Genomic DNA, 25,575 nt, shown 5'->3' with positions numbered 1-25,575 from the left:
AGTACACTGTGCTTTTGCTTACTATATTATAAACAGTGACAAATTAAAGCATATATATATATATATATATATACAAACAAGGGAAAGTTGTGCTCACCACTATTTTTTAAAACCATTAGGCCGCCTAATGGTTTTTAAAAAATAGTGGTGAGCACAACTTTCCCTTGTTTGTTATAGTTATACATGAGCAGTGACCAGCTCCATGTTGTAGCTCCCACCCCTCCCAGCTATAGTCAGGTGATCCCACTGGTGTCTAATAAAAGGGCAGCCAAGTTTGGGAGTTTTACTTTGAAAGCAGCTAGTAAGTTGCAGGTAAAACTTAGTCCCTTTGTAAAATGTATAATTAAGCAATTGAATTCTTACTGAATCGGATGAAAATTAAGCGTAGGACTGGCCAGATATGGGATGACTTTGACGTAGTTGGCCAGCTTAAATATATTGCAATATATGGACAAACAATCCCTGTGTTGTTTAAAGGGTAAGGCATTTTTTAGTAGCAGTATGCACAAAATGTCTCTGTCTTAAATAAATTGATAATGGGTTGAGTGCAGAGGACCTCTTGTATATATATATTAGTAAACATGGCACTGTTACAAACCACTGAAAGGTCCAGATTTTAGTATGACAATCTCGCTTCACGGCCATGAAAAAGGAGTGGAGTTTTAGTACTTAAAGGGTAAGGCATTTTTTAGTAGCTTAAGGCACAAAATGCCTCAATGTCCTAAATACAGTGGCGTAACTACCGGGGGAGCAGGGGGTGTGATTGGACCAGGGCCCGCACCCCCTCAGGGCCCCTCGGCAGCTCGCTCACCGTTTGAAGCAGGTAAAAATAGCATACGGAGGTGGGGGTGGATGCACGTTCTGCACCAGGGCCCACCCCCCACTAGTTACGTTACTGCCTAAATAAATTGATAATTGGTTGAGTGCAGAGGACCTCTTGTATTTAAATAGAAGTGCACACTGTTCTTGTTTCAAAAGAAAAAATAGAAGAGCAACACCACCCCCACTCCCATAATACTACCTTTTTCCAGCTTACCCTCCTTCAAAGATTTTTTCAACGTATTTCCTCACAAATTCTCGCTGTTCAGACATCAGCTCATCACGGGCAGACTCTGTACTTTGATTTGATGAGAAAGATTCAGAGGAGGATCTCTGTGAGTGGTTCCAACAATGACGGCTAGGAGATCCCACCATGTCATTCTCACTGTCTGCAGATTCTGTGGCATCACTCTCCTCTTCATCATCTCTGTCCCCTCTTTCTGCAGTGTTTTCATGCAACTCTAGGAGATCGTCTGAGTCCAACTGGAGGGGACAGGCTGGTACCACAACCAAGGGTTCTGAATCAAGGTCTATTAAATTTCCAACTGGAACATGAAGAGATTCCATAGCTGATTCTGCTTATTCTTTTGTCCCCTTTACAGTGTAACACTGGGAAAGAATGAGATATAGGTTCCAGACTGCTGGTAGCTTGCAAAATCAAACATGCAGATTTCTTTCACACTGTCATGGCACTACTTGAATTTGTTTCAAATAATGTCAGATAAAGGCACCTAAAAGAAAGAATGTTTAAAGTTATTGAATTGACCAAAGATATTAGAAGTCATTTAATCAGGTACAGTCACCTTAGTGGTGATATCTTATTGAAGCAAACCTTTACTTTTATAGTTTGGGAAAAAATACAAAATTTCCATTTTATGATCTGCTTATAGCATTAAACAATATACAGAACTGTACTTTTAATTGTCATGGTAAAACTTGTCCCCATGACAAAAGCTGGTACTGAGGCATAAAATTGCTCAGTAAATCATTATTGTATACTACATTCATCTCAAAATATCTTAATTGAAAACTGTACCCCCCAAATTAATACTTAAGCAGTAAAGAGTCTTACCAAACTGGTGAGAGTGGCTTTGATGATTTCTTGGACAAGCATAATATCAAAGGCTATTGTGATACTAAATTCTATCGTTAGTATAGATATGGGTATATATAATTTATGAGAGGGTATGGAGGGATGTGTGTGTGTATAGATACTGGCTTTCATTTAGAGGGGTTGAACTTGATGGACTTGTTTTTTATTCAATCCGATTTAAATATGAAACTATATATGTTTAAAGTGGACCTGTCATCCAGACACAAAAATCTGTATAATAAAAGTCCTTTTCAAATTAAACATGAAATCCAATTTCTATGTTTTATTAAAGCATTCATAGCTGTTGTAAGCTCATTTAAAAATCTCAGCTGTCAATCAAATATTGTCTGCCCCTCCTCTATGACTTAGGCATAGAGGCGGAGCAGACAATTACTTTCACTTTCCATTCAGCATTTCCTGGATGTCACTGCTCTCCACACACTTCCCCACTCTCTTCACCGTTTAATTGTGTAGCCAGGGCATGGGGATGGACATCATGTCCCCCATTCTGGTGCACAAACACGATTCTGAGATGATACAAGGCTTGCCTTAATAACAATGTCCACAAAATGGCTCCTGCCTGCTTGCTATAATTATGAATTCCCAGACTGAAGGAAACATAATTAAAATAATTTATATAGAGTAATTAAGTTCATTTTGCTTGACTCATGTGATAAAATAGGATTTTGAATAATTTTTTTGGGTGACGAGTCCCCTTTAAGTAAATGGTTCCATTTTACATCTCTTGCCTGAAAAAAACATTTTGTGATGGTCTGTGTGCTGCCTCAGAGATCACCTGACCAGAAATACTACAACTCTAACTGTAACAGGAAGAAGTGTGGAAGTAAAAAACAGAAATTTGATTTGTTGTGTGCACAGTGAATCCTAGGATCTCAGGGGGAGGCCCTTATTTTTTAAACTGGCAATTTTCTAGTTATGATTACCCAATGGCACATACTACTAAAAAAGTATATTATTATGAAAATGGTTTATTTACATGAAGCAGGGTTTTACATATGAGCGGTTTTATGCAATATCGTTTTATAGAGACCTACATTGTTTAGGGGGTATAGTTTTCTATTAATACTGGTGAAAATTCAGTCACACAAAAGCAGAGAGAACAGTTACTTGGTTAATCCTCTGTGTGTCAGGCACACAAAACTGTCTCTCCATATTACTGTCACAAGTGACAGACAGGCCTGGAAATAATAGAAGGAGAGCAGGATTTTATGGTTCGGTTCATTTAGCCTTGGTTGACATTCTAATTCTCTACTCGCCACTGAAATACGTCTAGAGAAATCTGCTTTACAATAAGACAAGCTTGACAGCTATGGAGAGGAGTAAGAATGACAAAAGTTTCACTACAGAAACTTGCTGATCTCTTCAACACAAACACTACAGGGTATACTGTATTTATTCAATACTTAAGGTGGCCATAGACGCAAAGATCCTATCGTACGAATCGAACGAATCGTACGATTTTCGGACCGTGTGTGGAGAGTCCTTACATTTTTCATCCGGCGGAGATCGGTCGTTTGGTCGACCAGACAGGTTTGATTTTGTCCCGACCATCCCGCCGGAGCCCATTGCGCTCTCATCGTAATCCGATCGTTCGGCCATAGGGCCAAATGTTCAGATTACCCTGATATAACCATGCACGTTAGTGGCTTTTCAGGGAAAGAACGGCTTGTTTGTCGCCAAACAAGCGGATCGTTGCGTCTATGGCCACCTTTACTTTCATGTGAATCGGGTGAAGTAGCTAATACTTTGTGAAAATTAGAAATCACCACAGACCATTCTAGTGTTACTGCTTTACAATTAAAAGGTGATACAGCTATAGGATCCCTTACTTATAAAGCCGTTATCCAGAATAAGTTCAGAATTATGGGAAAGCATTCTACCTTAGAGTCCATTTAAAGCAAATAATTCAAATTTATAATATCATTTCCTCTTTCTCTGTAACAATAAAACAGTATATTGTACTCTAAGCAAATGGAATACAGTTAAACCCCAATTTTATGTCTAAACTGCAAAAAAAAACTTGTAATGTGGGAACACTAACATTCATATGGGTTAAACAGCTTTTTTTTTTAATAAAAATAACCAAAAATGATGATGTAAAATGTGGCATTAGAATATAAAAGCACTGTAAAAAAAAAAACCCACATAAAATCCAGGAAAAAGTAAAATCAGTAGATCCAACATCAGAATTTGACTGTAAATCCATATTAGTGGCAAAACAACCTATTAACGCCAGTGCTCCTGTTAGCAAAAGAAGTGCACTGACCTAGATATTTCAGTAGAAGTTCATTCATTGAGATCTATCTCCACTTCTGTCTACTTTTATCCAGGCCTGGACAGGCACATGTATATGTCAAAAAAGAAAATCAGATTTTTTTTATGTCTAAGTTTGTCTTTTACTATACTGTGCATGCGCTTACCCGGACTGGAATAAAAAGAAGGATTAAAATAAAACCAAATCCTAAGCATTTCAGATAACAGATTCCATACATCTACTAACAAAAGCAATATTAGTACAAGTATAGGATCCCTTATCCGGAAACCCGATATCCAGAAAGCTTCGAATTACGAAATGCCTGTCTCCCATAGACTACATTTTATCCATATAATCCAAATTTTTTAAAATCGATTTCCTTTTTCTCTGTAATAATAAAACCGTAGCTTGTACTTGATCCCAACTAAGATATAATTAATCCTTATTAGATGCACAACCAGCCTATTGGGTTTATTTAATGTTTAAATTAATTTCTAGTAGACATAAGGCATGAAGACCCAAATTACAGAAAGATCCGTTATCCGGAAAACCCCAGGTCCCGCGCATTCTGAATAACAGGTCCCATACCTGTACAGATATGGGATCTGTTATCTGGAAACCTGTTATCTAGAAAGCTCCTTCCCCCTTAGACACTTTATTCAAATAATCCCTTTTCTCTGTAATAATTCTTTTACTTGATACTTGTACTTGATCCCAACGAAGATATAATTAATCCTTATTGGAAGCAGAACCAGCCTAATGGGTTTATTTACACAATTTTCTAGTAGAGGTATGAAGATCCAAATTATGGAAAAATCCACAAGGTTCCATACCTGTACTATAAGAGATATTAGAGGTTTTCAACAGTTTCTGTCAACTAATCCAAATGACTCTATTGCAAACCAGAGCCACATTTAAATTAAAAAAAAAAAGCGCCTGTTCTGAGGCAAAACTGAGGTGGGGAGGAGAGCAGAGCCAGGCCTAAACAGATTGTGGTTGTAAGGGATTCAATTATTAGGAAAGTGGATAGGGTTGTCTGTCATCTGGATCGCTACAACCAAACAGTTTGCTGTCTTCCTGGTGCCAGGGTTCAGCATGTGGATGACTGGGTATTGCATTAAGTGTATTATTGTATTTGGTACATACTGGTAATAACAACCAAATTAATGGTAGATGGAAGACCTTAAAGAGTGAATTTGGGGATCTAGGCTCTAAGATTAAGGGAAGGTCAATGTAATTCTTTCTAAAATTTTGCCCGTACCATGTGCAAGTTTAGGAAGACAGTAGGAGCTCAGGGAGCTAAATGAGTGGCTCAAGTCTTAGTGTAGGAAAAAAGGGGTTGGGTTCCTAGAGCACTGGGCTGATTTCTCCTTGGGGTACAATCCTATATAGTCGTGACAGATTACACCTCAATGTAAGGGGGGCTAATGTGCTAGGGTTAAGAATGGCTAAGAGGTTGGAGGAGTGTTTAAAGTAGGCAAGAAGGGGTGAGTTAAAGCAGTATGGGGGAGGAGTGAGGGGACATACCGTTTACCAGCTATGGATGTTGGTGCCAAGAGACTGGTAAATTGCTAGAGTTGTGCCGCTATTCAAAAAGGGATCCCGTTCTCAGCCTCAAAACTATAGGTCAGTTAGTCTGACATCAGTGGTAGGAAAGCTTTTTGAAGGTGTATTAAGGGATACCTGACTTAATTGCAAATAATAATACAAAGTTTCTCAAACATGATTAAAATACAGGCAGTTCCCGGGTTACGTACGAGATAGGGTCTGTAGGTTTGAATTTGTATGTAATTTGAAATTTGAGTTCTTTTATTCTTCTTAAAAGTTTGAGGTTCTCCCCTTTAAAAACTTGACCAGAAAAATTTGAGGTTTAATAAATTGGCTCCTTAATATATTGTTGCATACATACAACATATTCATGATGTAACTCAAGGATACCCCATTCAGTGTGCGAAGTGCAAAAAAGATATAGCAGTTTGCGATTTTTTTTTTAATTGCATACCTTTTTCTGTAATAATACAAAAGTACCTTGATCATAGCAAAGATAGCATAAATCCATATTGGGTTTTTTCAAGTTTAAATGTTTTTTAGTAAACCTAAATTATGGAGACCCACATAAGGTAATATATCTCCCACTAGAAATATACCTCTACTAGATACTGACACCATTCTTTCCCAGAGTCAACACAATTTTGTGGAATCACACTAATGAGGGTGTCCCCATCTCCCCCCCGCCCCCCAAACATTTTCTTCTCCTCTTAGTATTTAGAAATGCAGTGTGCATGGCATAAATAACTCATTTTTGTTTGATTCAATATAATGCAACCTTTCCAGGGTACACTTGCACCTACAGTATGTTCTGAACACCAAAGCATACATAATTGTTGTTGGATGCAAGTTTAAAAGGGAGCATATAGGCACAAGTACTTGTGTAAATGATTACTCTCAGATCTATGGTTGTTTTATTTAGAAATACACAAAGTAGTATTTTAGTTTAGGTAGTAAGTAAGATTTTTCAAAATAAATTCACATAGAAGCAACAAATATTTTAATTACAGTTTGCTTTTAAAAGCCACATATTTATAGCCAGGTTTAAATGTAATGCAGGGAATAATCTTTTAATTTTCAAGATCCATAAACATGACTAAAGAATGCAAAAAAAAAACCCCTGTGTGATGCAGAAACCTCTGTGCTTGGCTGCACTCTACTTCATTCTGATTCTTTCCTTATAATTGGTACTGGGATGACCATATGCATCGAGTAATCAGGTCAGTAAGTCCCTCAGGCACCACAATGATCTAGATGTAGAAATAGCCTACTGTTCTTTTGTTCATTACACCCAGTGCTTCTGTTTTGCAGAATCATGAGCAATGCCATTCCACTTTTTATTTGGCAAACACACCGGGGGTCATTTATAAACTTCACAAAAAAATATGCGCTGCACGAACTTTATAAATGACCCCCACTATGTTCTTTTTCCTTGTAAAGTACATACGCCTAAAGGCTAACCCCCCTAACAGAAATACAATAAACTAAATGTGCCTATAAATAAACAGGTAGCTCTTCTATTCACTCATTGAGAAAGACATACATCTATTCCTTGGGAATCAGAATTGACACATACAATACAGATAGAAAAATCATAAATAAATTGCCTTTAGAGGAAAAATCACTTACAAAGAGACCGTTGGTTAAATTCAATTTTACATTTGCCTTTTTGAGATACAATAAAAATAAAACTCGTTGGCTATGGTTTGCCATCTAAAAGTAAAATTTGCTCTACCTGTATAAATCCCTCGATGATGTGCACGGACAAGGACAGGGTTTTCCAAAGCAGAAATATTTTTTCTCTGCAGTAATAGTGCACAAATGATCTCTGTTTGCCTAACTACAGTTACAGTTGTCTGAACCTGTTTAATTGTACGTTATTCTCTCTGCAATTATCTCCAACAGATCAACTGCTGCACCGCCATTAAGCTGGCCACAGACGTGCAGATTTTATTCTTTGTGCGACTACCGCATGTTCGTTTAAGTCTAACAATCTACCATTAACCATTTAGATTAAAATACATCAGAAAAATAACAAACCAGACATGTTCTGGCCATTAATTGACAGACAGCAATCAAACAAAAGTCATGCCTGACAAATAGTAGTGACAGTCACCCACTGATTTTGTCAGATAGGCAATATACGCAGAGATCTTATCGGTAGCACACAAATCTTTTCACCTGTTCGATCAACTAAACGACCGATTGTCATAGTATGAAAAATGTCGGAACACGTCACACATGATTCGAAAATCGTACGAATCTTTGTTTCATATGACTGCATCTTTGAGTCTATGGCAAAAATGTCTAAAAGCAAACCTCTTACTGGCTTTAGTCTTTAGACTAAAAAAGTGAAAAGGCCCCAAAAGTGAAAAGGCACGGACTGAACACTGAATTTAAAAGGGACCTCTTAACCCAGGGGTGCCCAAACTTTTTGCAACGAGGGCCAGATTTGGTGAGGTGAAAATGTGTGGGGGCCGACCATTCAGCCCGACATTCTTTGAACTATTAACATTAAATTACAGGAATCACATCGCCGTAGCAGTAATATTTGGGCACATTAGTGAAATGATCTGCCACTTGGTCTATACTGCTGCCTGTGTGCTGAAGGTGTTAGCAATAGACACGTACTCTTCCACACTTCATGAATATAGCACAGTCAGGCAAGGCTGTATTCATTGTAGCGCAATTTATCTAGGTTTTAAAACATGGTGCAAAGTGCAAAAACAAGTGCCTGTTTGTTTACACAAATGCACAAATGATGCCTACTTTGTGATCTACCTTGTCATCTAAACTCCCCAAAAGATGTAGGTACAATTGCTACAATGGCAATTGGAGGTTTAAATGACTATGAATTATAACTTTCTATCTGAGGATTCCGAAAGCTCTGACTTTTATTATGCTTACAGGAAAATGTGAGGAGGCCGCAGCAGCCTGTGCACAGACTGGATTACAGAAAGCAGATATAAAAAATACCCTGCATGGGGAAATAATTGCTTCTGCACAGTGTATTGGGAAAAGTATACACAAAAGGAGAGTTGGTCAAATTAAAGAAACTGCAATTAAATCATTAAAAGGTGTAGTTACTTTACAATCTAAAGCTGCAGCATTCGACACCTCCCCATTTTAATATTACTGTACAAATATTTGATATTCTCTGTTTATTTTGTACTACTGCTATAATAACAGAGTTATCCTCTGATCAGCAAATAAATGCAGTTCAGCTGCAACCACCACAATTTAGTAAAAAATCACTAGCTAACCCATATTGAAAGCTCCCAAAAATAAAGTGAGAATCATCTGTAGCACCTATTTTGTATTCCACTACTGTGTTAACTATTATTTGTTCCTGCAGTTTACCACTACTCATTTCAATAATGCCTGTACTACCTAGATTTTGTCATTTCTACTGAATTGGTATAGTTAGGCTCCAACTGGGGCATTGAATACAGAGAATTAAACACAATATGTCTATAATATATAAGCCTGCATGTAACACTGCTCAAACTGGCAAAGTCACAGGAGAAAATATGTAAGATAGAATAAAGGAAATGAATTGAAATCAGCAGCAGTTGCAGGTATCTTTACTTGTGGTATCACTTGTTGACTGATCAAAAAAGCACTTTTGTTATGTCCAGTATCAAAAAGAATTGGACCACAGTTCAGTTTTAATCAGATTAATCAGCCCATGTACAACCAACTTTAATCATGTACAAAAATCTGAAAAATCTTGGTATAATGATTATTTTTACATTGGGATGAAGAAAGACCCCACTCATAATCAACCCCATTATCTGCCTTGTTCTTGCTATAGCAATTACCGTATATACTCGAGTATAAGCCGAGTTTTTCAGCCCCCAAAATATGCTGAAAAACTCTACCTCGGCTTATACTCGGGTCAAGCGCAAAAACGGCTTCCAAGAATAGTCGCCGGGGTCCAAGAATAATCGCCGGCGCCCAAGAATAGTTGCAGGCATCCAAGAATAGTCTCCAAGAATATTCGCCGGCGTCCAAGAATGGTCGCCGGCATCCAAAAACAGGACACGACACCTCCAATGGGAGCAGAAACCCTCAATTTTTTGATTGAAACTTACCAGAAGCTGCTGCGTTTCTCACCCTCGGCTTATACTCGAGTCAATAAGCTTTCCCAGTTTTTGGAGGTAAAATTAGGTACCTCTGCTTATACTCGGGACGGCTTATACTCGAGTATATACGGTAGCTTCTTTCGTTAATTTGAATAGATCTTTGCATTTTATTTCGCTTTACTGAATAGGATGCACACTAACTTTAATTGGTTAACACAAAAGCAACCATTTTTTCTGTCATTCTGCTAACTGTGCAGCACAATTTTAGCACAGATATTTAACTGAAAAATAAAAAGTTAATTTAGCAACCGTATGCAACTGGCACAATAAAGAATAAACAGTAATAGGAGACAAACTGATTAATATATAAATAACATGATAATCCAGGTATGGCATCTATTATCCTGAATGCTTGGCACCTGTTGGTTTTTAGAATAAGGGGCCATTCTTTAATTTGGATTACAAGACCTTGGGGGCAAATTTACTAAAGGGCGAAGTGATTAACGTGGGCGAAAATTCGCCAGCGTGACGTCATTTCGGTACTTCGTCGATTTACTACCGGAAGCTGGCTTAACTTCGCTAGCGATGGAGATAGACTCTAGCGGTACTTTGCTCCCTAACGCCTGTAAAATGGACGTAACTACACAAATTCACTAAGATGCGGATTTTACTGAACGAATCCAGACTTGCCTTCGCCACCTCAGACTAGTCGAAGTGCAATAGAGTAGATAGGAGTTCCTAAAAAAATAGTTGAACATTTTTCCAAGTCCCAAAAAACGCTAGTGTCTTTTCCTTTTTCAGGGTGATAGGCTGAAAAAGAGCGTAGATTTTTTTTTGGGGTAACAGCTTCCCCCTACATTTCCTAACATATGGGACATAAACTATACACTGGGCTCATGTGTAGGGCAATATTACAATTCTATTTTATTTTATTAAGGTTTCCCGGCCTTGTGTAGTGTAATGTATTTGCTGCAACATATACGTCCATTGAACATGCATATTTTGCATATGCAAATTAGGAGAGGGAAGGGGAAAACATTTACTTCCTTGTTTTGTGACAAAAAGTCATGCGATTTTCCTCCCTGCCCCTAATTTGCATATGCAAATTAGGATTAGGTTCATCCAGGCAGAAGGATTCGGCCGAATCCGAATCATGCTGAAAAAAGGCTGAATCCCAAACTGAATTCTGGATTCGGTGCATCCCTAGTTCAAGTGTGAAAAAGAATGCAGGCTAAATCTTTCATTATATATGGCTTAACTTGTTGTGAAACGACTGATGTGAGTGAACCAAATTACATAATGATTTTTTACTTCCTCTTAAGACAACTCACCTTATTAACAATTTGGTTTGTAAGAGGCTGTAAAGCAATTATGTTTTAGGAGTAGCAACAATTATATAAATTTAAATGACATTCATCCACCAACTCACTATTCCCTTTTGAACAAAATGTATACTCTATTTTTGCAAAAACAGTTGCAAAATATAACTTTTTTTTTTTTTAGAGTTTTTTAAGACGAATCCTATTCCTGCTGTATCTGTGCTATGCGATTGGATCTGGATTAAAAATAAAGGGACTTCATACAAAGAAGTAGGCCAATGCGCTCCCAACAGATATAATTCTAAAACAGGGGTCAGCAACCTTTACTATCAAAAGAGCCATTTTGCCCCCTCTTCCACTAAAGAAAAATAGTCTGGAGCCGCAAAACATAACACAGCTTATAAACTTTTAAAAGTTTTTACCTTTTTTCAATTTTAACTGTTACAACAACAGAATACAACAAACAGAAGTGCAGTGTGTATATGCAGGGCTACTTTGAAATAAATTAAACACTGAATAGCCCTATTACATGCTAGTGCTCTCATCTGTTTAATGTAAATTCTGTTTCTGAAGTTCAATGCTGATCTTCCCTCTATTGTCTTGAGTGTGTGACCGCGGTAAGGACCATGATGAATCATCTTGCTGCGTCACTTCTGGGACGTCTATAAAGTTCTCGCACCAGCTGGTGGCTTCCTGAGTGTGCGACTGCGGTAAGCTAACCGTTAACTTACCCCGGTCACACACTCAAGCAGCCGCCAGCAGGTGCGAGGGCTGTATAGCCAACCTGAACTGCAAGACCGAGCCGCAGCAAGCAGGATGAAGAGCCGCATGAGGCTCCGGAGCCTCAGGTTGCCTACCCCTGTTCTAAAATATGAAATTAAAACCTTTCACTTTAGATTCTAAGGGCAGATTTACTTAGGGTCGAATATCGAGGGTTAATTAACCCTCGATATTCGTCTGTCGAAGTTAATTCCTTCGAGTTCGAATATCGAATGATCTACCGCAATTCGTTCGTTCAAACCGTCGAAGGAAAAATCGTTCGATCGAGCGATTAAATCCTTTGAATCGAACGATTCGAAGGATTTTAATCCATCGATCGAACGATTTTTCTTCGACCAAAAAAAGCTTAGAAAGCCTATGGGACCTTAACATTGTGGTTCGGTAGGTTTTAGGTGGCGAAGTAGGGGGTCAAAGTTTTTTTCAAAGAGACAGTACTTCGACTATCGAATGGTCGAATAGTCAAACGATTTTTAGTTCAAATCATTCAATTGGAAGTCGTAGCCGAAGGTCGAAGTAGCCGAATCGATGGTCGAAGTACCAAAAAAAAACATTTGAATTTTTTTTTATTCTATTCCGTCACTCGAGCTAAGTAAATGTGCCCCTAATTGTAGGTCATGTGAAACCTGGACACAAAATTAATTGCAGAGGAGTTACAATTGTGCTTTCATGATGTAATCAGCACATTATTCATCGAACCAAAATTCTATATCTGTAGGCTTTTTTTACATTCGAAAATGCTTATATTACAACCTTACCTACTCATGTACATGGCCTCCTGGATCTTTTTCAAGTACTTCTTGACTACTATCCATTCAGACTGGCATCTTTAACATTTCTGCTAAGTAAAATCACGAATATCAGAGTACAACTCACTCTGAAAAGATTACCCTAATTCCAGATTATTTTAATGTAATGTCTTTGCTTCTAGCGGGGATGGTTTTTACCCAGGATGAACATCAAAAATAATACAGAAATAGTCAATCCTCTGACTACTGTTAAAACTAAAACACCCTGTGTTACCCAGTTTACTTCAAAACCAGCAGACAATAACTATAGCTGAATTAATGACTTGCACCTTCTGAAGATGAAAAGGAAAAGAAAAAAGAGCAAGGCACCAACAATGTGAACATTTCCAGGCATCATTAGCCTTTTAGGCACATTGATTTTCACTACCACCTTATTAATTTGCCTTAAACAACAACATGTTTTGTTATTAATACATTTAGCATTCATTTTTTTTAAAGGTGCTTTATGCATGGATTACAACTCCAGAACACATTCCTTTCCAAGGTTCATGCCAATCTGAATGAAAAATGTATTTAAGTGTGAATAGACAGTTTGCCTGAAGGGAACTCCACATCTCTATACCCTGTGTAGGAATATTAGAGTTCTCCTGTTCTGAACCATGTACAATTACCTGCTCATGCTTTTATAATTTGCTTTAAAGTATCTGGGCAACAAACGTTACTAGCCACTTCAGAGCACTTTCATATACGGTAAATAATAAAGGTATTTTAAATTCTGTTGCTGGAAGGTTACCTCATTCTTGTGACTAAATTCCACAACTTTTCAGTCTGTTCATGTGATAAAAACTGCTGTTTAAGGCAAACTGAAGAATTTCCTGCAAGGGTTCAAGTAAGCCAAAGGATTATGATTTGCAAAACTTTGTCAGAAGTTTCCATCGGTTTTACCGTCATTTAAGGAACAGTAACACCAATAAATTAAAGTAATGAAAATATCATGTAGTGTTGCCCTGCACTAGTAAAACTGATATGTTTGCTTCAGAAACACTACTATAGTTCATATAAACAAGCTGCTGTGTAGCAATGATGGAAACTGAAAAAAAGGCTATATGGCACAGGATAACTAATGGATAAAAGATAACACCATTATGTTCTACAGAGCATATCTGTGATCTGCTGTTTAACAGTTATGACCCATGTGGACCCCTCTCAAGTCACTGATTGGTTGCTGCCTGGTAACCAATCAGTGGAAACCAAGAGAGCTGAAAAGCAGGAAGTAGTGTTCTGTCTATTATGTTAGACACCCAGTCACTCCAGCCTTTATACATTACATTTTTGGCTAACTATATAAGAAACATTATTTATTTTGCACAGCCTATTTATCCAGTTTTTATTTTTACACTGAACAATTTATTTAACACTCTGGCAAAATATCATCTTGGTGGAACCCAATGTAAATAATATATTCTGCTAAAAGAATGTAGTTTTTCTTTTGAATGGCTTTTTTCTTTTTCTTTGAAAGAGAGCAAAAGGTACTGCGAGTTGTTGTCAGACCAGATTAGTTAGATAAATTAACTTGATGCTGGACTGGGTAATTCTCCCTGAGGGCAGTGCACTTCCTGGGTAGTCCAAAGCTAAAATACTGTATTCAAGTAGGAACAATGCCAACCAGAAAGATACAATAAGACTAAGCTTTACATTTCCCATGCCCAGCAAAACAGGCTTACATAAAATGAGACATGAACAAAGATAGAAAAAGCTGTAAATCAACTCTTAAGCTAACCTCCAGGCAGCCAGTCTTTAAAGTGAAATTCACCTTTAAAGGAGAATTAAACCTCCCCCAAAAAAAATCCCATCCACGGCCCTCATAGTAAAGCTGATCTATACAAGCAGAGGAGCTGGCAGGTGCCATCTTCTGATAATCCATGTTCTTTTCCAATCAGTTTGGTGGATTACCTTCAACTGCGCATGCATCAGCAAGCTCTGTGTTGCTGAACTGATCGAATAAGAACTAAAGATTCAGAAGATGGTGCTTGTGTAGGTCAGCTTTAATATGAGGGGCACTGTTCATTGAAACAGATTCCGCAGAGAGGGGGCTCATTTGATGGGACTTTTGTCGGGGGGTTAGTTATCCTTTAAATTAATGCTTTGCATAATGTATACCATTTCTTATTGTTCTTTCTTGTTATTTTGGTGGCATTAATAATTATGACCCTTCAACAGTCATATGAAAAGGTTTGGGAACCCCTCTTAATTCTTTGGAGTTTTGTTTATAATTGGCTGGGCTTTCAAAGCAACTTCCTTTTAATATATAACATGCCTTAAGGAAACAATAGTATTTCAGCAGTGACGTAGAGTTTATTGGATTAACAGAAGATATGCAATATGCATCATAACAAAATTAGACAGGTGCATACGGTAAATTTGGCCACCCCAACAAAGATATTACACCTCATTTTGCAAATGAAACAGCCTCTAGATGCCTCCTATAGCTTTTGATGAGTGCCTGGATTGTGGATGGTGGTACTTTTGATCATTCATCCATACAAAATCTCTCCACTTTAGTTAAAAGATCAGTTATAAAAACAATTGTTTCTTTTTAACACCAACAAAAACCATCAAAAACACCAACACAGTTTAAAATTCGCAAAGCTTTTATTAAGAAATTACTTACGTATTCTCTGCATGCGCTCCTCTACAGATACGGCGACAGGGCAACGATCCATCATGCGGCGATCGATTTCTCCTCCCTGGCTATCTCCTATAGAAGGCAGGGAGGAGAAATTGAGAGCCGCACTTTGCGAATTAACAGTTTAAACTGTGTTGGTGGGTTTTTTTTTTTTTGGTTAAAAAGAGATAATTTTTAAAAAAAAAAGAATTATGTTACTTGTCCTTTAAATATGATGGCTGCCGAGCATGAACAGCCTGATTTAAATCATCCTATAGATTTTTGATGATATTCAAGTCGGACTGTGATGGCCATTCCAGAATATTGTACTTCTCCCTCTGCATAAATGTCTTTGTAGATTTCGAAGTTTGTTTAGGGTCAAAACTTCGAATTGAACATTATCCTGAAGAATTTGTTGATATTGGGTTTAATTCATCCGACCCTCTAATTTAACAAGGACCCCAGGTGTTTTTCTTGGAATGCAGTGTTCTTCTTCCGCTATGCAAAGCGCTTTTTGTTATGACCAAATAACTAAAATTGTTGTCTCATCTGTCCAAAGCACTTTGTTCAAAAATGACTGTGGCTTGTCTAAATGAGCTTTTACATACAAGCGACTGTTTGTGGCGTGAGTGCAGAAAGAGCTTCTTTTTCATCACCCTGCCATAGAGATGTTCCTTGTGCAAATTGCGCCAAATTGTAGAACGATGTGCAGATACACCATCTGCAGCAAGATATTCTTGCAGGTCTTTGGAGGTTGTCTGTAACCACTCACAATACTCAGCATATGCCGCTCCTCTATTTTATTTTCCTTGGCCTGCCAGACCTGGGTTTTACAGCAACTGTGTCTGTGGCCTTACATTTCCTGATTACATTCCTTATAGTTGAAACTGACAATTTAAACCTCTGAGATAAGTTTTTGTAGTCTTCCCCTAAACCATGATACTGAACAATCTTTGTTTTCAGATCTTTTGAGAGTTGCTTTGAGGATCCCATGCTGTCACTCTTCAGAGAACAGTCAAACAGAAGCACAACTTACAAATTGGCCACCTTAAATACCTTTTCTCATGATTGGACACACCTGCCTATGAAGTTCAAGGCTTAACGAGCTAATCCAACCAATTTGGTGTTCCCAGTAATCAGTATTGAGCAGTTACATGCATTCTAATTACCAAAATGACCAACATTTTTTCACAGTCTGTTTTTTACATTTGATTTAATTTCATACAACTGAATACTGCTTCACTAAAAATCTGTGTTCATAAAACCGCCCAAGTACTTAGATGTTCATGGGAAATGAAAGACTTATCACATTAAAAGGATACATGTATATATTTATAATACACAAAAGCCATGAATATCTTGTAAATTATATCCTTATAAACGGTGAGTTCTGATGTCATCAGTTATAAACGGTGAGTTCTGATGTCATTTCTGTCACATGACTTGCTGAAATGTGTGTATTATAATAAAGTACCCCCAGTTGCAAAATATGAGGATATTAGAAGTTACCTCGGAGTTCCATGACCTGTATAAAAACACTCGGCCTTTGGCCTCGTGTTTTTATATGGTCCTGAAACTCCTCGGTAACTTATAATATCCATATATTTTACAAGAGGGGGTACTTTATTCACTATATCTTTATTATTTATAAAGGGGCATTTCTGAGGTCCAATGGTGCCTGAGGCCACAGTCCTGATGCTGCCCTTGCCACCCAAGCTTACCTTTTTTAGCACTCTATTAGTTTTGCAAAAAGAGCCTTATTTCTGGTTTAAAAAATTGGAAATTCAGCATTTAAAGTTACCAGGGAGGGCCTTCTGCTAGTTACCATGGTAACTTGCCACACACTTTGCCTAATATTAGGAGTAGCATTGGGCAAAGCTTAAATTGCTATGTATCAAGTTTTTTTTCTGTAATATGTGCAATATTGCTTTTTATTGGAGTGCCCTGTCCCTTACATTTTATGGGTATTTAAATAAGACTTTCAGCTCCCCCCCCCCCCCCCCAAAAAAAATTCATTCTATTTCAGCAAGGTAGAAATATTCTCATATATTCAACTACCTGACCAGTGTATACAGGATGGTAGTGACTTAATTATTGCTACTGAAAGCAGTATACATCTTACTGCTCTCTTCCAGCCAAGACTCCATTTCCCACAATCACTTGTTTGGTCTAGGATTAACAGACCTGAGACACAGAAGAATAACCAAAGCATTCAGAGCGTTGTGAGAACTGGGGCCTAGGCTGCAGGAGAGTTGATTTCTGCTACATGGTTTCTGTACTCGGCTGGCACGATGGTACTTTTGTCCTCTAAACAGAAAAGGAGTGGCACATAAAGAGTTAATCTTTGATTGGTAACAATTCATTTTTCATTGTATGGTAGGACAGATCTATGGTTGCAAATGTATAGTATCTTAAAGTATAGAAATACAAATGGTGCCTTTCGTAGACTATTTTAACCAAATAATTCACATTTTTTAAATTATTTCCTTTTTATCTGTAATAATAAAATAGTACCTTGTACTTGAACCAAGCTAAGATATAATTAATACTTATTGGAAGCAAACCCAGATTTTTAATGTTTATCTAATGTTTACATAATTTTCTAGTATTTATCCCTATGGGATTTTTAAAAAGAATATTTATCACTGATAAATACGATTCTAAAAATCCCATAGGAATGAATAGAAAGTGAGTGAGTTTTTCGGTGGTGAGTTCTAAATTCACACTTTGATAAATCTGTCCCTAAAGGTATGATGATCCAAACTATGGAAAGACCCCCTTATCCAGAAAGCCCTAGGTCCCGAGCATTCTGCATAACAATTCCCATACCTCTACTGGTGACTTTCAAGGGTTGGTTAACGTATACCGTTGCAGTACATGAACAGAGCTAAGTTATATTAGCCTGAGGGTTAAAGTGGCCTCAAAAAGCAGTGTTTAATGAAGGTGGTGGATTACTGTTTATACTGAACTGTACTTTTTAACAATTGTATAGCTACAATAAATCCAGAATCTCAGAGTATAAAGACTCTAAAGAGATAAAGGACACATAATCAGTGAAAAAGAAATACTTTCATCATGTTTCCTTTTAAGAAATGTATTCAGTTTTTAATTATGTATCCTATTTCTGCCACCTTTGTATAGTAGTATTACTCAATGGACACGTTCATGTACAAAAAATTACAAAACAGTGGCCCTAAATATTACCATATCCCATTTATGAAGAAAGCTGTATTATTGATCGTTATGTAAAACATTAAAATAATGTAATAGCAGATGAACCTACAGCAACCAATCATCGTTAAGCCTTTATCGGCCTTTTGTTTAACCTTTTCACTGCATTTTTGGTTGCAAAAGTTAACTGTTTTACTGCAAATCCAAGGACATGGTCTATGAATTTTTGCCATCTGTGTGCAGTAAAGCTTATTTGTGGGCAACAAACCAAAGGCTTTTACCTGGTACATATAAGTGTTAATGCTGTATGCACTACTTGGGGACCCGTTTAATCGATTTTTGTTTTTTTTCCCCACAAAGCTCAAAAATTTGTGGTTTTCCTATGTTTCAAAACAGTAAATTTATTAAGTGATTTATTAAGTGTATAAACCACGAAAACCTCTAATGCAAAACTCCCCCCCTCTCCCACCTCTGTCATCTCCTCTCTGTCCCGTCTGCACACAAAGTTGCGGTAGGCGCGCATGCACTGGATGTTGGGGAGTGGGAGTGCCTGTGCAGGTCCTACAGACTACAGAAGTCTAGGAACACTTTAAATCAATTTGGACTTTTAGATTTTTTTTGATTTTTTTTTTTGCTAGGAACTGTCTGAAATTCAGTTCTTCTAGTGCAGAGAGGGCAATTACCCTAGCTACCATGCACTGATTTGAATAAGAGACTGTGATATTAATAGGGGAGGACCTGAATAGAAAAATGAGTAATAAAAAGTACCACTAACAATACATTTGTAGCCTTAGGCTGGTGACACACGTGGTGATTGTGGGGGAGATTAATCGCCCAGCGAAAAATCTGCTCTTCTTCAAGCGACTAATCTCCAGAAATGCCTTCCCGCCGGCTAGAATGTAAATCACCGGTGGGACTGCATTCGGAACACTTCAGCTTTCTAAAGTCGCCCAAAGTTTCATTGTGAGGCAACTTCGGAATGCTTAATCGATCCGAGTGCCGTCCCACCGGCAATTTACATTGTAGCTGGCGGGAAGGCATTTCAAGGAGATTAGTCGTCCGAAGAAGAGTCGATGGACGACTAATCTCCCTGAAACGGAGCGTGTGCCACCACCCTAAAACATAATTGTTTTTTAAGATGGGGTCAGTGACCCCTATTTGAAAACTGGAAAAAATTAGAAGATAGCAAATCATTCTAAAACTATAAAAAAAAAATAATGAAGACCAGTTGAAAAGTTGCTTTAAACTAGCCATTCTATAAATTTAACTTAAAGTTCAATAATACCATTACCACGTGTTCACATGTAGTGACTTTTCTATGGATTTCACCACGAGAGATAGCATGAGCTAAGACTCCCAAGTCTATCATAGTTACAGTAATCACAACACAGCAGTGAACCACTGAACCAACGTGAGACACAACATGCATGCCAACTTTGAATGTTCCGTGGCATAAACAATAATAATTCAACGTATGGTGCCTTACACAATACTAATAATATCTGTACTGTAGGGCACCTACTGCTCTTTCAACCATCACCTAAGGAATCGAATGCAAGTAAAAACCTACCCAAACTTACAGTTTCCCAGAGCTTAAACATCCAGAAAATGTCCATTGTAAAAGTGGAAACACATGTAAATGTGCACTTTTTATTATCGCAAAGAAATTCGGATGCACACCTAGGCTTGATTAAGGTCCCGGAGGGGTCCGAAACGTTGCCCCTTTGTGATGTATATTTTGGGCTTTAAATAAATCACCGTTTGGACCCAATCGCAACTAACAGGTGTGCATCCGAATTTCTTTGCTATTTACCCACTGACCCCTATGCGAGGGAAGGGTCTTCCGGATAAGCACCCTACACTTACAACAAGTGTTTTACTTGGGATTGGGTCGAGCTCTCCATGTTCGTGCATTGCACTTTTTATTATCGATGACAAAATTATTAACCAGTTAGCCGCATCTCACTTGCCAGCTGCAAATATTTAACCCTAATATCTATACTTTTCTCCCTAAAACTGTGAGAAAGGGTTAACTTCCCTGCATTGCCCAAGGTTTCTTCCTTACTAAATTCAGCCCTGTGTGCCACGCTATTAACCACTTCATGTCATTTTTTTTTTAAATCAAACTATGTACGCATATATATTCTTCATTTGCATTTGGTTTACCAATCACTTCAGAAAAATGTGACGTTCATTAGTATGACGATTCTGATTTTAGAGAAGTGTAATACTTGTCATGTTCCACCTCAGTTATTCATGGTTTTTTTTTCCTTAATTGCTTTGTGATACAGTATATTATTAATGAACTGACTCTAAACACAACATTCTCATGTATGGCACATAAGATTGTTTGACTACAAATATTCAACAACATGCCACAGACATCGTACCTTAAATTTGTGGTTCACCTTTAAGATAACTTTTAGCATGTCCATTTCTAAGCAACTTTTAGCATGTCCATTTCTAAGCAACTTTTCAATTGGCCTTCATTTTTTCTTTTTTATAATTTTTGAATTATTTGCCATCTTCTTCTAATTCGTTCCAGCTTTCAAATGGGGGTCACTGATCCCATCTAAAATAAATGCTCTGTCAGGCTACAGATGTATTGTTATTGCTACTTTTTATTAATCATCTTTCTATTCAGGCCTCTCAAATTCATATTTCAGTCTGTTATTCAAATCAAAGCAGGGTTGCTAGGGTAATTTGGACCCTAGCAACCTGATTGCGGACACTACAAACAGGAGAGCTGCTGAATAAAAAGCTAAATAACTCAAACCACAAATAATAAAAAATTAAAACCAATTGCTAATTGTCTGAGAATATCACTATCTGCAGCATACAAAACATTAATTTAAAGGTGAACAACCCCTTTAATACAAAAGAAGCTAGTTCTTAGGCACATTTGTACAGTACTTCTGCTTCAAGTGGTATGACAGTGTAAAGCAGTCAAGTACTGAATGATCTGAGATGACACAATACAGTCTGCATGTAATCACTCCACACTGAACAAAATCAACTATATTCCCATGGCAAAAACACATTTATTCACATTTCCTTAAAATATGGCAGGTTTAAGTGGCTTCCATATTCTCTATATTAAACACAGAATGTGCCTCCTCTGTGCTGCATTTTAACTTAACCCTGGCCTAGGGGAACTCACACTGGAACTGACACAAGAGTAAATTGTGTCACCTTTAGAAAGCCTCAAAGCTTTCCTGTACCTTACACTATCTATTATTATTTGCAGCACATATAGTAAATAAAGTACCCAATGTTGTAAAATATAAGGATAATATAAGTCATCAAGGAGTTACATGACCATATAAAAGTACGAAGCCGAAGGTCCAGGTCATGGAACTCCGAGGTTACTTCTAATATCCTCATACTTTTCAACAAAGAGGTACTTTATTTATTATAATACACAAGTTTTAGTGAGTCACGTGACAAAAATGACATCACTAGTCACCGTTTATAACTGATGACATCGCTACTCAACGTTTATATAGTGAATAAAGTAAATTATAAGGATATTATAAGTTACCGAGGAGTTACATGACCATATAAACCATATACAGGTCATGGAACTCCGAGGTAACTTCTAATATCCTCCTATTTTGCAACTGGGGGTACTTTATTTATTTATTATAATACACAAGGTTCAGTGAGTCATGTGACAAAAATGACATCGGAACTCACCGTTTATAAGGATATCATTTACAAGATATTCATGGCTTTTGTCTATTATATAGTGAATAAAGTACCCCTTCTTGTAAATTATAAGGATATTATAAGTTACCGAGGAGTTTCATGACCATATAAAAACATGAGGCCTTCGGCCTCGTGTTTTTATACAGGTCGTGGAACTTTGAGGTAACTTATAATATCCTCATATTTTGCAACTGGGGGTACTTTATTATAATCCACGAGTTTCAATGAGTCATGTGACAGAAATGACATCAGAACTCACCGTTTATAACTGATGACATCAGAACTCAACGTTTATAAGGATATCATTTACAAGATATTCATGGCTTTTATCTATTATGTATTAATACCATTCCCTGCCCAGCAGAGCTTACAGTTCTTATCACATTAACTGTCACACGTAGCATTGTCAAAGTTCCCAGAACTCTCATGTCAGCCTGAGTATGTGAGAATGAGCAAATACAAATAAGCCTCACTAAAACGGATTAAAATGACAAATAAAGAGACGTGTAATCATGCGTATGATGTGATGACATTAATAATACAGTCTAAATAAGCTCAAACTTCCCATAAACCTATGAGATTATCTCTATACGTAACAGTGAAGGGTGGTGTAACTTTTATACATGACTATTCAGCTAAACGCGATAGAGTATCGCCTCAGTTGTGAATGGGTCAACCCAGCACGGGCGAAACCACTTCGTCTCCGGGCAGCTGTCTATTTACCGCTCCAGCAGCAGGTGGACACTCCTAGTGCACTGACGTGGGGTAAGTCACATGGGGATTCCAAGTGAAATGTCTCTACTAAAACGGCAACCATACCTAGTCTTCAGTGGCGCAGGTCCATCACTTGGCTCATGTCGCGACGATGAAACCAAAACGCAGCAGTTCCCTTCGCTTCGTCTAAGCACTGCCTGCCCACTCACTCTCTGGCACCAGCTGACAGCACTTCACGCAGCTCTACTACCTTCCCGTCGCGCCCCGCCCATTCTTCACTTACACAGGAACTAAGGGCCAAATCAGCCCTATTTAGTCCGCCCACAAGGTGTGTGGAGCGGGGCGTGGTCAGTGACGCTATTCAATGGCTGTCGGGATATGTAGTCTAATTGGAGAGTTATGCACAGTTGGTTAAAGGAACAGTTCAGTGTGAAAATAAACACTGGGTAAATAGATAGGCTGTGCAAAATAAAAAAATGTTTCTAATATAGTTAGGCAAAAATGTAATGTATAAAGGCTGGAGTGACTGGATGTCTAACATAATAGCCAGAAAACTACTTCCTGCTTTGCAGCTCTCTAACTCTGAGTTAGTCAGTGACTTGAAAGGGGGCCACATGGGACATATCTGTTCAGTGAGTTTGTAATTAATCCTCAGCATTCAGCTCAGATTCAAAAGCAACAGATATGATGACCCATGTGGTCCCCCTTCAAGTCTCTGATTGGTTACTGCCTGGAAACCAAGAGAGCTACAAAGCAGGAAGTAGTGTTCTGGCTATTATGTTAGACAGCCAGCCTTTATACATTACATTTTTGCCTAATTTACTATTAGGGATGCACCGAATCCACTATTTTGGATTCGGCCAAACCCCCGAATCCTTTGTGAAAGATTCGGCCTAATACCGAACCGAATCCTAATTTGCAATCACGTGATTCCCCTCCCCGCCCCTAATTTGCATATGCAAGTTAAGGTTGGGATTCGGTTCGGCCTGGCAGAAGGATTCGGCCGAATCCGAATCCTGCTGAAAAAGGCCAGATCCTGGCCGTATACCAAACCGAATCCTGGATTCGGTGCATCCCTACTAACTATATTAGAAACATTTTTTATTTTGCACAGCATATCTATTTACCTAGTTTTTATTTTTACACTGAACAATTCGTATAATTTCCATACATTTGTTTGGTATTAGGCTTAAACCAATATGGGTAGAAAATTGTCCCTTTTTAGCACATCACACAGTTATTAATTGATTAATCTTAGTAATCGATGAAGTCGTTTATATGTCGCATTATCGTATCCTCCTGGTGTATGGCTATGAATGGCAGACTTTCCATTTATGTTTCCAATGGAGTTGGGTTATATTCTCCATACAAGCAAATAGTAAAAGTACCCTTTGTGGACATAAAGAAAGTGATCTCTTCTATGTCAAGTGTCTCTGTCTGTATATATGCAATGTGCCTAGGGGGTGTTTTCCCTGGGAAATGTTAAAGGAACAGTTCAGTGTGAAAATAAAAACTGAGTAAATAGATAGGCTGTGCAAAATAAAATATGCTATGATATAGTTAGCTAAAATGTAATGTATAAAGGCTGGATTGACTGGATGCCTAAAATAATAGCCAGAAAACTACTTCCTGCTTTTCAGCTCCCTAAGGGCTCTTACACACGGCCGTTTTCTCCTGAGCTCCACTGCGTTGTGATTTCTTCCGTTCAGCCGCAATGGAGTTCAGGAGTAGATGCACTCAATTATTGTCAAGGGGGCTGTACCCATGCAGACGCATGTATGCGCCGAACGCAGGTGAAATGCAACATGCTGCATCCCACCTGCGTTTGCCGATTACATCTGTCTGTGTACAGCCCCCTTGACAATAATTGAGTGCGTCTACTCCTGCGCTCCCCTGCGGCTGAACCTTATCTCCCAACTCGTTTGTACTGGAAAGTCTGGTTTTTATCTGCACTGAACAGCCAGAAAAAGAAACAAAGTTTTTTGGCTTTTGGCAGAGAGCCCAGAACAGCCACAGTTCAAATAAGATAACAAATAAGTAATTGTAACAATATAAGATAACAGGTCCCTTGGTAGAAGTTAAGCTAGTTAAGGTCCTTTAGACCGATTCGGCAGCTTATCTGCCCATGTGTGGGGGCTCCCGACGGGTCCTTCCGATCGATATCTGGGCAAAAATTGGCCAGATATCGATTGGTCAAGTTTGATTTTTCGTACTATCCAGGACCTCATCAGCTAGTTGATGCAGTCCTGCGACCCGTCAGATCCCATTTCCGAACGTTCGGTTTCATCCGGCATTGCCCAGCCGTTAGTGGGCATTAGTGGGTAGGGATGTAGCGAACTGTTCGCCGGCGAACTTGTTCGCGCGAACTTCGATCGTTCGCGTCTGCCGAATGTTCGCGAACGTCGCGCGACGTTCGCATTTTGAGTTTGCGTTCGATTCGAATACAAATCGTTCGACCATTCGACCATTCGAATTCCTTCGACCGCTAAAAATCGAACGATTTCCATTCGTTCGAACGATTGTAAGCATTCGATCGAATGCTTCGATCGTTCGATTCAAATGAAAATCGTTCGATCGAACGATTAAAATCCTTCGATCGTTCGAATCGAACGATTTTAGCGGGTGTTCGAAGTTCGCAAACTGTTCGCGAAC

The 25,575-nt window shown here is 38.2% G+C and overlaps 1 protein-coding gene across 2 annotated transcripts in view; it reads right to left on the bottom strand.

Moving 5' to 3' along the window:
• kiaa0513.S (KIAA0513 S homeolog) overlaps positions 1-23,216 on the bottom strand; it is a 54,259-nt gene extending 31,043 nt beyond the window's left edge. Inside the window, exons 1-2 of one of the 2 annotated variants that reach the window (XM_041561195.1) lie at positions 23,029-23,216; positions 1,037-1,550 (exon numbers count right to left, since the gene is read on the bottom strand). In XM_041561195.1, coding sequence (XP_041417129.1) covers positions 1,037-1,386 — 350 coding nt within the window. In that variant the 5' untranslated portion in view covers positions 1,387-1,550; positions 23,029-23,216. The remainder of the gene's footprint in view (positions 1-1,036; positions 1,551-23,028) is intronic. The other variant, XM_018240451.2, reaches the window with a different exon arrangement.
• Positions 23,217-25,575: the final 2,359 nt, after the last annotated feature.

This window comes from Xenopus laevis, chromosome 4S, assembly GCF_017654675.1.
Source record: "Xenopus laevis strain J_2021 chromosome 4S, Xenopus_laevis_v10.1, whole genome shotgun sequence".
NCBI lineage: Eukaryota > Metazoa > Chordata > Amphibia > Anura > Pipidae > Xenopus > Xenopus laevis.
This window is presented reverse-complemented; position numbering and strand designations above follow the sequence as displayed.